Genomic DNA, 17,695 nt, shown 5'->3' with positions numbered 1-17,695 from the left:
ACTCGCACGTTTCAAGGGAAGTAGTAATTATGTTGAGATATTCACTCAGTGTTCACTTTATTAGACCCACCCGTCCAATCTAATGCAGTTCTGCCACAAATTCTACCTTTTAAGAAAGTTTAATGTTCCGTTTTTGTGGAGAATGTGTAAATTTAATTCTATGTTTATTATTGAAGTTGGAGTTTACAGAGGTCTTGTACTGGACTACGTTATATTGAGAGGTGTTTCTAATTTTTTGTTCTCCATATTTATATAAATGAGAGGGACAGAATAGTGGAAACACCACTCAGTAAAATGCAGTCCAGTACAACAGCACCACTATGAGCTCAATGCCAAACATAGAATTCAATGAACACCTCTATTACTGTGACAAAAAGAAAACCTGAGCATTATAGGCAGCAGAAAAGTAAACTTTATGGCAGAACAGTTGGATTGGATTGGATTGTTTTAGATTGAGCCGGTGTACCTAATGAAGTGGCCACTGAGCGTAAATTAGTGATAAATGGGAATACAATTGTTGTTTGAAACAACAATTGTTATATAGGAATATAGGAAAAGATAGGATCATACATAGGCCTATATAAGCATGGATATGTAATCGGGCTACCTGAAATTCGCACAGGAAAAGTCCATTATTTCAATCAAATAAAAACAAAACAAAACAAAAAAACTCACCTCTTTCTTTAATCCAGACTCTTTTGTCTGAGTAAACGTTTTTTTAAAAAAAAAAAAAAAAAAAAACAACAACTACTTTTATGTGGATTTTTACACCAGCAGTTTCATTTCCCTCAGGAGCACTGGAGTATGATGTCCTATTTCAGCACTGTACTATTTACGCCACTGCAAAGGGCTTTTATTTTGGAGCAGCAGTTGATTTCCTGTGTTACCTGGCCTGTCCGCGTGCCTTGACGCAGCTGGACGGCACGTATATTCGCAGGTCTCGAGTCAACCGCACTTGACTGAGGCTGCGAAGTCACAGCAGCAATTGGTGTAGAGCCCGGAAGTGTGAAAATCCAACAAGCCGATTGGAGGAAGCGTTGGTTTATCATCACCTTCATGAACCCGTGTGCCAGCAGCCGGAGGGAAACGGTAGCGGATTGACTTCTAAAAATGTGTTACCTCAACAGACTTTTTGATATAACTTAAGAATTTTTTTTTTTTTTTTTTTTTTTTGCAGTAAGACAACAGACAGCCACAGACACTAAGCACCCTCAAGTTAAGTCATATAATGCAATAAAAATAATAAAATATTTCAGATTCTGATTCTATTTCTGGTTTAATTTATGCGCAAAACATGTGCACCCCCTCAAATTGTCACACCAACTCTTGTTTGTTAAGTAGTTTTGCCCCCCAGTTGTATAGATGCCAGTGTGTGTGTGTTTTAGGTCCTACTGCCACCTGGCGGCAAACCACCAGACTCACTATCCCAGTGTGACCGAGCAGCTGAGGAGGAGAGAGTCAGTAACACCAAACAAATGAACGACACAAATTCCAATCTGATATTTCAGCTCGGGATTTTTTAAAATGTTTACACTGTTTTGATGGATAATGATGACAGTGCAAGTGACACAACATGCAAGACAAAAACAGAGTGAATCTTACATCCTGGTTATGTAAATGGGTCATATACAACCAGCCATCAAAAAAAGATGAGGGATATAAATAAGCCCTCTGACTCGAGCAAATCCTCGTGGACTCTCTTCTGTTTTTAAAAAAAATTATATTTCAAAAAGAGGGCACAAACCGGGGGTCAAGTAAATCCTGCTCGATCCCACAGTGTCAGATTTGTGTGACAGGCCGGTCCTGTCCGGCGCAGGTGTCTGGGCAGCTTTTGGAGAGAGTCTGCAAATCCACTGCCCTTAACACAACGCCCAGAGTCCTTCAGTGGATTATTTCACTCCCAACACAGTCATTTCCATATGTGAAAACACACGCACACACACGCACACAGACACACACACTCCTCATGCTTCCACTGGCACTGCGACCATCTTGGCGTTCTCCATGTCATCGGCGTCCTCTTCAGGTAAAGGGTCGTATTCTCGGCGATACAGCAGCCGTGTCACCAGCGTGATGATGAACATCTCCAGGATCAAGAGCTGCTGACTCATCACTGGACAGGGACAGAGACAGAGAGGGGGGTGAATAAAGTAAACAGATAGGTAGATGAATGGATGACTGATTTGTGAGGAAGAGGGCGGGACAGATGGGATGGATGTTGACTCACTGTATCCTCTCGCCTGGGAGGAATAGGGTGGGACGCAGGCGATCGTTCCATTCATAGCCAGAATGTTGATGATTGCAGACTGCAGCTGACTCAAGACCAGCACCAGCTACACACACACACACACACACACACACACACACAAAGAGAGAGAGAGAAACACCCGTTACCCTGTCAAACCTATGACCACTGGAAAACCCTGTAAAAAACGTATGTCTTTTTTGAACTTGGTGTTTACAGAACCATGATGGCAGTGTGTAAACAGCTGTTTGTGTGCATACCCCTATGAGTGAGTGTGTGTGTTTGAAGTGGTGCCTGACCTGATACATGGCATACTTGGGGATGATCTTGAGGGTGCGCAGGGTGGTCCTCAGGTGCATGAACATGATGGCCACCGGCCACAGGGCGATGATTGTCAAGACGCCCACGAACGGGTTAATCCATATAGCAGCACCAGTAATTTCCAACTGAAATGAAATTACCGCCAGGAGAGAGGAGGTGAAGGAGAGAGCAAGGACAGTTTTAGTTGGTACATACAGTACGTTACCTCCTGCCATGCAAGGTTATTATAGTTAACGAAAACTAATGAAATAATGTAAACTAGATGTGAAAAAACAGTTTTGTTGACTGAAATGAAAATGAAAAAAAGGTAACTATCTGAAACTGGATTGTACTAAACTAAAATAAACAAAAACTACAGAGAAAATGTCCAGTTTTTGTCTTTCCAAAATTTCCAAAAAAAAAAAAAAAAAACTAAACTAGGAAACTTGCTTTAAAAACAAATTAAAACCAGTCACAAATTACCACCTGTCACACTCTTTCTTCTCTCTGCTGTTGCATGATTTGATTTGGCAAACCGTGGTCCATGTCGTGCCAGTAAAGCTAACTGACTGTAGTATTTAAAGAAAAAGAAAGGCAGGAAGGCAGAGGGAGTGACCTCGACGGAGTGGAGACACACAGAAAACAGATCTTCATTCATCAAATGCAAGCGATCCTAAGCAACTTGCAGAGACCGCAACAGCAGAGTAACCTCCCTAAGTTACCAAAATGGCAATACCCTTTGGTTAAGACTGCAATACTGAGGGCCAGAGAGCCTATACAATATTTTTACAACCACGGGATCATCACGCAACAGTGAAGGAAAACAGGAAAAGAAAAGGGATACGAGCCAAGGAGACAGTGATGGAGTTTACTTGAAAAGAGGGGGCACAGTACTGTGGGGAGACCACATGCAATCTTTCCGCTTAATCAACTCACGTCAGCCAGGTCAAAGTTTCCGTTGGTCCAGAGGACAATGGAGAGGACGGTAAAGATAATCTTCAGCAGGGCAAACTGGAAGGAGCCCAGCTTCAGCAGGAAGAGGGAGCGCCTGCAGGTACAACAGAGGAACGGTGTATATTTTACGATGTGCGGTGTTTACAGAACATGGCTTTAATCTGTGAGCAGCATGGTTTTTGTGTGCAGAGGGTACAACAACACTGTACCCTCCGCTGAGCTTGTATCCTGAATTGTTCCTGTGGGAATTTTTAAAAAAACAGTTCATCTCAGGATGGCAAAACAATACAGGAGCAGTGCAGCAGGTACGGTATGTACCCAGTGAGACCTTGGATACATCCTTACTGGCATGTCCGCATCAGCTTTACGGTATTCCAATTGGCGTGCATTATGAAATTGTGATGCTTTCAATCTGAGATGTACGTTTCCTAGAAGAATTTTGCCAAACTCAAACTGAAACTGGAAGTCATTCACTGTGATGAAGGACTGTCTTGCCAATAACCTGTTTTTTTCCCACCTGCATGTATCCTTGTTATAAATGTGAAAATGTGAGCTCATAGCAGAGATGTGTTTGCACTGATGTCAGATACAGGTCACATACAGAGATGAATATGAACAGTCGAGACTGAGAAAAAAACTCTGAATTGGGTCAGTTTCAGCCGCTGTGTGGATGTATCCCCAGGCACCACTAGGAAACTGGGCACTGGATCAGTGAATAAAGCTGTTTATTCTCTTAGTATCATCTGCATTCTTGTGTACAGCATGCAGGCACATGCAAACCCTCAGTGAATGCATGTTTAAATGGCTGGTCGGATCATTACATAATGATCACAGCTGTGTGGTCCCTGAAATGACCACGCAGCTTCTTTTTGTGAAAGTTGCATATCGCCTCTGTACTACCGTGCCTGCCTCTGATAAATATACACAGCGGCCAGCACATGTCCGTATTCACAACGCTTTTTAAAAAGCATCACGCAGTTGCAAAAGTCAACTTTAATCTAAAGTGATCGGGGATTCAGCAGGCTTAATACTAGCCAGTAGGGGGCGTAGAGGGTCTATTGTGTGCAGGGTGCTATGCAACACCAAAAGGTCCCCACACCCAGCACAGTGACAGAGGTGAATGGCCAGGGGTGTATTCAACCTGTCGTCAGAGATGAGAGGCGCACGTCTCTGCTGAGTTCAACATACTATGTACATAAGCATCTCTGAGTTTATGTAACATTCAAAGGTCTCAAAACTACATTGTTGACCCAAACGTGTTAGGCCGTCAGCCTGAAAGTCCTGTTCTCTAAACACATGGTGGAAGGCGTCACATACGTTCCCTCGTGCTGCATCTGTGTTACATTAGCACTGCGGGGTGGCCCACATAGTTCCTCAGTGGTTTAACGCAGGAATGGTTCAGCAATGCAACAGCAGAGTGGCAAGTATGTTAAACATAGGGCTGTGGATCTCTGGGACTATAAAAGACTGTTACGATGACAGAGACTTTTCCCTCCAGCACCCCACTGGGAAAATCTCTGCTCACCACAACTGCTTTGACATAAGTGGTCAATCAGTGTGGGGTTATGAATGAAAAATGCTCAAAACACAAACAGTCAGCTAAAATTATGTGCAGTTAATATTACTATTGGGACAACAAAGTGAAAGGTGATGAATCAGCACGAAGCAAAAGAAAAGAACGTCTTCTTGGGATTATCTGCCTTTAACGGCCTCCATGATATCTACACACAATTTTCATTTTTGCAATTCAATCTGAAAGAGCTTAAACTCCTCTGCAAAGAAGAGGGAGGGGAAATATCTAAATGTAGCTGTGCTGAGCAGATAGAAACATATCCCAACAGACATGCTGCTGCAATCAAAGCAAAATGTGATTTGGCTGATTTTTGAGTGTGCTGTGTGTGTGTTGAGGGTGTTTCCATTTTTAATAGTGTGAGAAATCAATAGCCTTTTTGTTTGTAATTTATTTTGAAAGAGAAAGAGAAAACAAGTCTAACTCATGGGGTTTTGATTTCAGGTGTAAAGGGAATAAAAAAAAAACTAAGATCTGAAGTGCTGTGTGGACTTTTGATATGCACTGTGCGTCCTCTGTTTGTTGTTTTACCGTGTGATGGCCACGTGCGGCAGGCAGGGGCAGCAGCAGCAGCACGGCCCCGTGCTGATCCTCAGTTTGTATTTCCTCGCTCGCTGCAGAAACACTTCATCCCCACCCACCTCCTCCAGCATCATGATGAGGAACTTGAACACCACAATGGCAAAGTAGCTACAGAGAGATGGAACGGGCAGAGAGAAAGAAGAGAAAAAAGGGAGGGGAAGAGAAATGTGAAGAGAGAGAAGTTTTGGAACAGAGCGAGAATGTTGAAACAGCATAACTTTTCCAAAACATTACACAACACAATCTCTGTGGCTATATTGTCTCAGCATGTTAAGCAATATAACGTTCCCTGCTTCACTGCGGGGTGCCATGACCGAAGGCACACAGCACGGCAAGAGGGGGAACGTGACACAGGGAGGGAAAGGGGAGAGGCAGACCTACCAGGCAGAGGTCATATCAGTAAACATGGTGGCTCTGGGGATCCACATTCCCAGACATGACATCGTGCCAATCACCTGAAAGACACAGACAGTCAACATTTCTCTTCCAACTTTGCAAACATCAGACACTGCGCCAACACTGCTTCCACCTCGCTGCACACGCTCCATTAAGTAAATATCTCAATGTGTCATTCAACCACAGTCTTCATCAAATGTCCCTTAAAAGCCCCCCTGCCGTGTGTTAGTCTTACCGGTGCTGCCCCATTAACCCAGATGATGACGCTCTTCTTGTTGGAGGGCACTTTCCTATAGATGTAGATACACTCCTCTATGTAGATAAGCATGGAAACCGCTGCCATGAAGGTGAGCACAGAGTACAGGATGATCCCAAACAGGTCCAACTCTGGAGGGAGACAGGAACACATTATACACTAAAAAAACAGGGGTGTCAATCACAAGTTTCAGCATGATATGATAATATATTGATTCTTGGGAAAATGATACAATATTTTCCAATATCACAAAATCAGCCTTCATATGATTTCAATTTGATTCAATTCAGGGACCCACGATTGATATGACACAATATCATACGCCCCTTTAACACAATCAGCGACATTACAGCCCTGTTTCTGTTTTAGCTGCCCGGCCAGGTTAGTCATGTTTCCTGAGTATTTTATCTCGTGCTGCCATTGTTTGCATATGGCATGCGATTTGTCAGTTCATCTGCCTTTTCTCTGAAATCCAAAATAATTCCACACTGGTGATTTATTCCCAAGAGGGGAATAGATATACTTATGGTCATGTTCTTGGCTGCTGACCACAGCTGCAATTACCTGTCTGGCACTGTTTGAATGCTTAGGAAGGCAGAGGTGACGCAGACCTGCCATTGGAATTTCAAAATAAAGGCATATCTCTAAGACGCTGATATAGTATAATATTTTCACGTAGTATCAGTTATGTTGGATCATTGATCATTAGATCAGTTAACCAGTCCAGATTGATGGCTTGTTACACCCCTACTAAAAATGCTTTGTTGTTGCTAGGATAAGCCTCTGGGCTGTTTTTCCTATAATGCATCATTTCACTCAACCACAGCGCCGTGTTAGCTGCTGGGTCACTCTCGGTAACCCAGTGAACAGTTGTTCTATGGTATCAAACCGCTGGTGTGGTTAACCGTTGCACCCTGTTTAAAATTACATCCACTTAACCTGTTAAGGACTCATTGAGTCCTTGTGACGGCTGGAGGTACAACTTCTAAATGAATTTACCTTTTCAGATTTATTTATCTATTTATTTATTTTTTTTATTTTTTTTTTGGGGGGGGGGGGGGTATGTTATTTAAGTTCAGTCCAACCATTACGTTATAATTCAATCAGTAAAATTAAATAATTAACCCTTTACAGACCAGTTTGTATGATGTACCACTCGTTTTTATACCAAAAAAAAAAAAAAAAAAAAAAAAAAAACACCCCAAAATCCAAGTTAGAGGGGGCTGGAGGGATTTTTTTTTTAAGTGACTATCACTGCCAGGGGTCAGGCAGTGTTTATGGAGAATATTAGTTTTTATGCACTCTTACTTTTTACATAGTGTAAGATTGAAGTAAAAAAAAAAAAACTTTCACCCTGTTAAGGACTCATTGGTCAGCGCTTGTGTGTCCTCTGCACGGGCCCAAAGAGGGCAAAAGTAGATACTGTCAGATTCAGATTCAGATTCAGATCATTTTATTGTACCCTTGGGTAAATTTGGTTAACAGTGAGTGAGTCATCTCGTATTATAACCACATAAAACAACACAGGACAAGACAAAGTGACGACAGTGCTTAGGCTAAAAGAACAACAAGGTGAAAAGCAAGATAAGTTAAAACATCAGTACATAAGAAGCCTAAAAATATGTCAAACCAAGCCACAGGATAAAGATGTGCCATTCATAAAGACAAGATAAAAGAAACAGTACAAGAAATAAATATATAAGTTATGCTGTTTTTGTAGCGTTTGGTTTTACAAGCAGGTACCATGAACCTCCGACCTGATGGGAGCAGCTGAAACTCACCATTCAGAGGGTGGGAGTCATCTCTTACAATTGAGCCAGCTATCCTCTGTACCTGTTTAGCATACAGGGATTCTGGATGAAGCTGATACTCTCCAATCAGCTTGCTCGACCATTTCACAATTTGGTTTAAACAGTTTTTGTTTTTGCAGGACACGTTTTCAAACCATTAAACAAGACAGAAAGATAAAACTGATTCTATAAAAGCACGATAAAAGGCCAGCATGGTCCTGTCAATGTTAAACATGAACCTGTCTGCTTCAAATGCAAATGAGCTGCCTGTAAACAGCAGCGCATGAAGGCGTTCTACTCTTGACTGACCATAGACAGACATGGTCATTAAAAAAATCCCTCCAGCCTCATGTAAATTTTGGGTGTTTTATATATATATATATATATATATATATATATGTATGTATAAATGAGTGGTACATCAAAGAAACTGGTCTTTAAAGGGTTAATTATTCGATTTTATTGATTGAATTATAACAGTAATGGTTGGACTGAACTGCAATAACATACCAAAAAAAAAAAAAAAATCTGAAAAGATAAATCCATTTAGAAATTATATCTTCTGCTGTCACATGGACTCAATGAGTCCTTAACAGGGTGAAAGCTATAAATTAAGCTACACACTGAAAGAAAACTTTTTCTGAATTTTCTTTTTTTTAAATTTCAACATTCATTGAGAAATGCTAGTTTTGCACCAAAAAAAACCCAAAACAAACAAACAAACAAAAAAAAACGCTAAAGTATAATCGCAGCCAAAATGCTGGTCAAAAGAAAAGTGAGCAAGGACTCATTGAGTCCTTGCAAGGTGTAAGGGTTAATATTAGATTATTTATTAACCTGAGAATTTTTGGAACGTAGAGTACAGCTCAGCAATGTCTAACACGGTGATTCTCTAACCTGAAAGCAATGTGTACACAATGTCCTACAAAATCCATTTAGGAATACCAACACAAACTCCACCAGGTGATTTCACTGATTAGTCCCGCCTCTCTGTTCGGAGGTCGGGTGATCAGTGAAATCTCCTGGTGGAGTTTTTGGTTGGAATGAAAACCTGCAGCCTCTTGGCCCTCCATGGCACAAGTTTGACACCTGTGGCTTAACCAGTTCACTCCACTCTTAACTGAAAAGAAGGGGCGCCATATTATGATGGTGAAAAATACTGATTTCATAACGGCTACAATAATCAGTTTAGATCTGAATGTACACATTCAGTTTCTTCTTCAAAGGACAAAGAGTTGGAAGTGATAAACCGGGTTTCAGGAAACTGTGTCCTCTCCTTAATGAGCTGTTATGGCAGTGAAAACAGTAAAACAGGAAACAAAATACATGTGCCTGCTATAATGCCAAAGACAGACGCACATTAACTAGTGCCGCAACGAAAATAACCTCCTGTTGATGTGGGTGGGCTTGCAGTGTAGAACAATACTGTGGACGACATGAGCGAAGAACAGCCGTGCTCATTTCTGGGAAAGGCTTCTGAGGTTTTGAGACCTGCATATCAGCGCACCCCATATGGACATGATTATGACCTCAGAAGTGCAACTGTTCCATGGAAAAGAGAACGGGAGAGCAGAGATGAACAATTTGGGGTGCCGTGAAAAAAAAAGAATCAAAGGAAAGAGAGGAATGAAAAGTTGTGGGAATTGTTTCAAGATGATGCTCATGATGACAAGTGCTGACAGCTCTTTTTTCTTCTTTTTTTGTGCACTGCACAAATAAATACATTATTAATAATTCACCCAGTAGACTCAGTTTGTGAATTAAATGCTTAATTATCATTATTTTATTTTTTATGAGCTTTATTTCTATCCTTCTATGTATGTTACTTCTGTCCTTTAACAAATACAGTGACAAAAAGTATCCTATGGCAGGTTTTCAGTATTATTAATAAAAATGTCTCTATTGCAGCCATGCATGTTTAGGGAACAGGAAGCTTTCTGCCTGTTTAAGAATTCTAAATGCAGAATTTTAAACACCAAACAAATAAAAACATAAAACAATCCTGCAGTGATGTAGTTAATCCAGATGTTAATAAGTGAAATGAAAGGTTTGACCATCGTAATAGCATATGTTATTGATCAGTCTCAGCAGACACACGTCTGTCCATACATGGACTGAAGCCGCAGTGTGTCTTGAAATCATATTTTCCCCACAAAACATCTGTGGTCTGTTTCAAAATAAACTCATGCAAGCCGGCTATGCAAAAAGATTGCGCATGACACATGATGAGTAACAGTGGCCAATAATAAGTGAGTAATCTATGACCTCCAGAAAGTGATCATCGTAAGGAAATAATCACCACCTGAAAAAAAAGAAATCATCTTTTCATAAACATTGTTTTATTGTTTAAATGCCCCTGTCTTTTCATAACTTGCACTACATCAGTTTGATACCAATCATGACGCATACTTGTCACAAAAACACGGTTCCACTCTGTTCCTGCGGGTTTTACCTCCCTTACATCCTGGCCTGTCAGGCTGAAAATGATCTAGTGTTATGACAAGTGAAAAGAAAAGTGAGACGGATAATCTAATATTACTCAGAAGCCTAAATGCGACATTAGTCATAATTCTACCCAAGTGAAATGGATTAAATGGATTACACTTGATAAATCTGATTAAAAAGTTGCCTATAGAACTAACTCTGGCACAACTAAATGCAGCCTGGGTAAGTCACTTTAATTAAACTGTGGGTTATTTGTGGATACTAAATGGAGTGCAATGAATGCCTGCAGAGGCTCCAGGTGATCCCAGCAAAAGAAAGAATAGCTGACATTTTCTATTGTTTCACAGAACAGCAAGAGCATGGAATAGGAGAGACTTTTTCATTATTGCTTCCTACTCCCTACTGTGATCTCCCATCCAAAAGCCCATTATATAGAAACATACATCTTAACAAACAGAGAGTAAGGTGGCCTAAGCTGTGTCAGTGGATGGCCTTGATATGAAAATATTAGGAAACCCCTGCCTGATGATAGGTGCATGCCAACTCTGCTCATGGAGAAAGTACCAGCAGTGGAACAGGGCCACTGCATGTCTTTACAGGGTGTGTTTTGTGGTGTGTTTAGCTGCTGTTTACTTTGCATTATTATTTAGTCCAATGAGAAAATGCACAAGGGTGACTATTCTCACATAGGGTGCAAACTTCCCACTGTTATCACTCCACCTACCGTACAGTCAGCCTCTCTAAATCCACCACAGTTACACAATTCTGTCATTTCTATTAATTAACCCTCAAGTTTGGTTTCTTGGGATAAAACCTCATTATGTTGAGGTCCGCGTGATGGGCTTAGGAATCCCCCCATACGGTAGAGAGGGGTGCTCCCATCAGTTCTGTTACTCACGGAGGATGATGTCGATAGCAAGAGGTGGTTTGCTCCGGCAGCTCGGGTCAATAGTTATGTTGTCCATGCTGGCAGGATTTCACAAATGCAGCTCCCTGGTTATGTCACTCCGGTCCGTCGCTGCTCACATCCAAAGCCGGTCGGTGCGCAAAGTGGGAACTCCGCGTCTCCCCTCTCCAAAGAGCGTCCTGACAGAGAGATGTGCGACTTCGGGGTGGAAGCCCAAACACTTGCTGCGAGCTCAGGACCCGCCCCCCCTGCCGCTGCCACCGGACATCAGCCCCCCTGGCAAATCACCGCTGCGTGACGTAAGGGGGCTAGCGGGGCGGCCCGGTGCTGCAATAATGTCAAATTTACCATATGAGGCTCTGTTAGGTGTGGCAAGGCGTGGCACTTGACAGACTTTACTCTGACTCCAACTTTTTCAAGAAAGTATAACAAGTTTGATAACAGTCAGTCATCAGCAGTCACTGTTCTGCTTGTCTTCTAAAAATATGATATGATATGATGAAAAACAGCCACTGGAGAGAAAAGATGAAACAAAACTGATTGAAACCTGTTCAGAAACCATATATGAAGGAAAAATCGCATTGAGTTGTGAGTCATTGCTCCACTTGTCTCCAAACATGGAGGTTTAGGAGGCAGGTGGTGCTCTCTGACAATACTTGTTATAGATTATGGTATTTTGTGGTATGCTTTATGGTGATTTGTAATTTTGTGGTACATTTGTGGTATTCCATGACAGTTACCGCAGGCACTTTTCCACTGCCATAACTTGGAGTGAGTTAACTCCCCTGAAGTAGGTCTCTTCAGATCAGAAATCAGCTGAATGCTGACTGCTGCAGCTCTCACCAGCACAACTAACAATGCATATTTATCTGAAGTCTGATGCATCTTTTGCACACTGACCATAATTAATTGTATAATTTGCTACAGCCTTTCAGCATATAATTGCATTTACTGTAGGGTACATCTCTTTTGCACATTTGTTGTTGAGAGCTTTTGGAATTGGATATTCTTTAATTGTTTTATAGGCTATTTTACTGACCTTCTGCAGTGCATAATTATATATAAAAATTTATGTTTTTTACCTTATTTATTTATGTAGTTGCGGTTCTAGTGTTTTTATGGTGATTGTTGTGCACAGTGTGTGTTTGTGTTGCTTACAGCTTTGTATTTCACTGTAGACCCAGTGTGACAAATAAAACTCAGCTGTCTCAGGTATGGCTTCATTTCCTCTTAAACTGGCCTTACTGTTGTCTTGTGGACTTGGATACAAACAGCCCCAGCAAAGTGAGGTTTTATGTAGCTTCACTGTTGCTTACTTGCATAGAGCTTAGCACATTGCAAGACTTAATGGATAAAGTTGTGAACTTGGCTGGCTGAAATAAAAAGCTCAGAACGGGGGGGAGGGGGCAGAAAGAGGGAGGCGCGTGTTTATATGTGTTTGTGTTTTTGTGTCTGTGTGTGTGTGTGTGTGTGAGGCGGGGGGGGCGGGGGGGCCTTCCAGGGGACTGGAGCCTGAAGCTTGTGGCAAGCACAAGCATTCCCATCACATGCCCCCTGTTTCCATAGAAACCTGTGCAGGGGCGTCATCATGTGAGGCATTTGCTGCAAATCTCTTGGCCTTTGACTCCACTTGAATTATTTGACACAACAGATCTTCAACCAAGGAACCTGAAGTGGAGCTAGTTAGAGTCACTGAATTAAAGCTATAATATCATATTGTGTCATACAGTATGTAACACACAGTATAGCAATGATGCCTAAAAGAGTTTATTGGGCTTGGAATAGACTGGAATTTCCATGCTGTCTGAATGAATTTATTGCTCAGTGAATCTAAAGAAGTGGGGGGAGACGTGAGATTTAGGTCTACTGTATCTCTCTCTTTCTCTCTCTCTCTTTCTCTCTCTCTCTCCTTCTCTCCCCCTCTCTCTCATACTCTCACTCTCTCTTGCTTTGATTTCCACATGTTCTTTCTACTCCAGTTTCCTGAATCTGATTCTGATGATGAATGCTTTCACTCTCCACTTTTACTCTGAGCCGTGTGCTGGAGTCAAACTTCCTCTGCGCTGTCCAAAACGTCTCTGACATTCAAACAACACCAAGGCCTTGTTTTTTTTTTTTTTCCTTCTCTTGGTGGTGAAATTGAAGCCTCTCTCTCCCCCATCTTTCTCCTTGAGCTGCATGTATAAACACATCGAAAGCATGACTAATACAGACAATGGAGGCACATTTTCACATGGATAGTTCTCTAAGGCAGATGCTGATTGTAATATTTTTTTAACTGAAGCTGTGGGGCAGCTGTGGCCTGAAGATTAGAGAAGCGGGCTTGTCATTGGAAAGCTGCCAGTTTGATACCTCGACTGGCAGGAAAAATATGAGCAGGGGGAATTGACGAACAACGCTCAACATTCCCTTAAAATCCACAGCTGATGTGCCTTTGAGCAAAGCACTTAACCGCCATCTGCTCAGTGGCCAGTACAACGTGTACTGTGCAGCACTATGTGTGGGTGTGATGGTCATAGTCATTAACTAGACATCTTTGCAGTTTTACAGTGTGTGTGTGTGTGTGTCACATATACGGTGTAACTTCATCTGGGTCTTCCCACTGAATCATTTTATTCAAGCCCAGGCAACTTTATTCGTAGGAACTGATTCCTCTAACGTCATGCCACACCTAATGTGATGTGTTTATCCATGCCCAAAGGCTACAGGTTTACAAAGGCAGAGATTTGTTATGAGTACTGCGCCAACTATAAAGCTGAAGCCTTTATGTCCAAGACGTGATGAATTCAGGTTTAAATACCTGTATGCCCTGATGTTTCTTTTGATTAGGAAATACTGCGACTGTTCTGTAGGGAATTACACAAGTCTGATGTTTTAAAGTGCTAACTTTGGAACAGTCGTCAGGGAATTATCAGGAGGTTTGATGGACGAAGGTCATCCAAAGGCCTTCACTGTATGAGTGACTGCTCTGACCTTGTGGTAGCTCTGTTTGGTGATGGTCACACTTGTTTGGTTTTTAGCCACGGTCTGTTTACTCTCCACAGAAGATCAGTGCCACCGTGAAGTGACAGAGAAGTCATTTACCTTGGGAAGATGAACATGGGCGCGTGCGCGCACACACACACACACACACACACACACACACACACACACACACACACACACACACACAGTAGACAAAGGCATTCATCTGGAAACGGTGAATGATTCAGACATACCTGGACAGGAAACAGTTCAGGTATGGGATAATCTTTCTGTGTTCCTGTGACACTGGGCTGATTACAATGGGGATTTTAGAATACAGTGCATTGACTCACCATTTACGCGAATAATCACATTATACAGTCTTAGTATACAGGCTTTAGTGTGATCATTCAGATATGAGTAACAGATATGGCATTACCATTGTCCTGGACTCAAAATTAGGGTTAAGTGTGTGCATGAGGGGGACTGTGCTTTTTGTAAAATTGTAATGAGGGGAAAACTAACGTATTAGTGAGCAAGCAACTCAGAGCATGTAATGTACATTAGTCATTTTTAAAAATCACATTTCTAAAAGAACATGCTTACCAACATGTTCTTTCAGTGTCTGGTGGAAAACTCAAAACGTGAGGACCTCTCTTTCCTCGTGAGCCCAAGCCGTCACTTACGTAATGCTTGTGTGTGTGCGCAGTGAGGGGTCCCGACGATGAGTTTTACAGTGGGTTGATATTCCTCGTTAGCAGAAGTCAAAGGCCTGGAGGTTCGACAGAGAGCAAAGGTCAAGGTGCAGCTGGGCACTGCAGTCCCGGCCCACACAGGTTATTGACACGCTGGCAAGCAGACTCTACTATGGGCTGTTTTTTTTTTTTTTGAAGAAATGTGCTCATTCTGGCCGTGTGCGTGGGCACGTCATCATGCTCATTTCTTTAAATCCATGTGAATACATATAGAAGACTGTTTTCTGAGTCCTGTCTCTGCCTTTTTTTTGTACAAATTTTCCTCTATCTCTAATAATCAAGGCAAACTCTTCCATTAACAGCGAACTGCTAAATGTTAATTATGCATGTTAAGGAAGCAACATTTATTTTGTTTCTCTCTGTTAGAGGTAGAAATACAAATGTTTCTGTGAGAATACATGCCAAAAACAAATGTGATTTCAAGTATTTTTCATGCCTTTACTGATTTTTTTCCTATAGTTATACGTAGCTTAATTTAAGATATTAAATATCAGATTTATGCCATATTAAAACATTCTTGAAATTACTAGTTACGAACTATGAACTAGTTAGTCACAAAAAATTAATTAAAAATATTAATTATATGAGAGTCAGAGAGCCCGTGTGACTTTTTACTGGTGCTGTAGCTACAACTCGAATTGCTGTGAGGGAAATTTTAAATTTCACAAAGGACATTAACCATTAATCATCATCAGGTATGAATAAAGGTAGTTCTGTGTCACTTTTTTTTGTCTGATTCTGACAGTGGTGCTTTGTTTCATTCTGAGCGTTGAGCTGATCTTCTTCACAGTGAATTACACAAAAGGATTTTAACCTTTACTGACAATGGGCACTGCCATGGCCCTAGTGTAAACATTAGTTTTAATTATCTCCTTCTTGTCCTGTAATGCATGTGCTGTCAGTATTTTTTGATATATAGACACATTTTCAGCATTCCATATTTAACTGCTTTCAAAAGCAAGGAGAAGGAGCACATCTGCACAACATTTGGATGCCTACATGGATTACGGCTGCACACACACATACAACGTGTGAATTTACCACAGACAATAACCTGGGAGCAAATTTAGACTGGAGGTTTAAAAAAACATTTATTGTTATTTTCACGTTAATTGTGTAGAGGCATGTACTTCAATCACAAAATAGTAACAGTAAAATTAATCAGACAAGAAAAATATATATGCAGTCGTTTTCTTACATTATCAATATATATATACACATGTTGTAAAATAGGACATGTAACAAAAAGAAAACAGAGAGCAATAAGCAAGTTCAAATAGGCTACATCTGCACTGTACATGCAGAAGTAAAATGTCTGCGTTAGTTTAAAAAAATTAATTAAAATTACGCAAATGATAGGATTTCCCCTCCATTTGCACAGAATCACTATGGCTTCATTATGTGGGTGCGACAGACCGGAGTAAAGCTGATTTAAAACATGATGCACCTAGTTTTAGTTGAAAAAGACCCCCCGAAGATGTCCATTTTAAACACCATAACCCCCCGTTTATCACCGTAAAACACATTTACAGTTAGGCTCCATGCTTTTGAGCACTAATCGGATGTCTGTATTTACACTGGTGTGTAAAAATCTCACGGCCACACAGAGGCATTTGTCTCAAGACAACATTATTACAAAAGGACGCTCAATTAAGCATTACAAACACACACACACACACACACATACACACACGCATACACACTTGAGTCTCAAGGCCCAACAGCCTGGAGAGAGAGAACATAAGCAATTTGTTGAAACAACAGAACAGGTCCAATGTTTGAGATGGAGTGGCCATAACAGTTAGCTGGAACGGGTTGGGACTCCGTTCAGGTGGCACCGAATCTGAATATTTCCTTGACTAAATGTTTCACAGGTCCAGGACATAGATTGAGGAAAAATCTATACAATTTCTATATGACTGGAACTTAACCTTGGCTTGAATCATGCTCTCTGACACTGGGATGTTGGAGTATAATGTACACCGCGTCTCCTGAGCCATGATTCAGATGCTCCATAAACTGTTCCCTTGTTTGTAAGGAGCTAAAATATACTTGGTCTGGAGAGGTGGAACATGATTGGGAAAAACGTTTACATAAACAGGCAAAACAGTCCAAAAAAACTGGCCAGTTCCTACATAAAATACCTTCAGTCACATCTGTAGTACATTCTGTACAAATGTGGTAAATTACCAACAGACCTTCCATAGAAACACCACTAACCCACTCCACACCATAGAAACAGATGTCTGTAAACTTCACTGGGGCCTTATGGGAATTCGTTAGAAAGTCCCACAATCATCCCACAATACTCAGGGATGTGAAAAGGGAGACATGAATAATGACAGGCATTAGGAATTTACGGTAACTAGGTCCACTTCCCTCTATAATGAATGGGAGATTGCATATCAGATTTGAAATTCCTTACACATTCCTGAAGACACCCCATTTGATTCTTTTGCCAACAACATCCCAATTTTCCACAGAAGCTTGTGTATTATGTTAGACTTGAATGCAGTCCAATTATTTCTCTA

At 41.2% G+C, this 17,695-nt stretch overlaps 1 protein-coding gene across 1 annotated transcript; it reads right to left on the bottom strand.

Annotated features, from left to right (window-relative positions):
* Positions 1–1,506: 1,506 nt before the first annotated feature.
* Positions 1,507–11,688, bottom strand: slc51a (solute carrier family 51 member A). Its single transcript, XM_030078790.1, has 8 exons — positions 11,437–11,688; positions 6,283–6,434; positions 6,033–6,106; positions 5,601–5,759; positions 3,482–3,593; positions 2,545–2,691; positions 2,228–2,333; positions 1,507–2,113 (listed from the first exon to the last, which is right to left on the bottom strand). Exons 1-8 carry the CDS (start codon positions 11,501–11,503, stop codon positions 1,965–1,967), a joined length of 966 nt encoding a protein of 321 aa, XP_029934650.1. The 5' UTR covers positions 11,504–11,688; the 3' UTR covers positions 1,507–1,964.
* Positions 11,689–17,695: the final 6,007 nt, after the last annotated feature.

Source organism: Myripristis murdjan, chromosome 20 (genome assembly GCF_902150065.1).
Source record: "Myripristis murdjan chromosome 20, fMyrMur1.1, whole genome shotgun sequence".
Taxonomy (NCBI): Eukaryota; Metazoa; Chordata; class Actinopteri; order Holocentriformes; family Holocentridae; genus Myripristis; species Myripristis murdjan.
The sequence above is the reverse complement of the archived record's forward strand: the minus strand, read 5'-3'. Positions and strand labels throughout refer to the sequence as shown.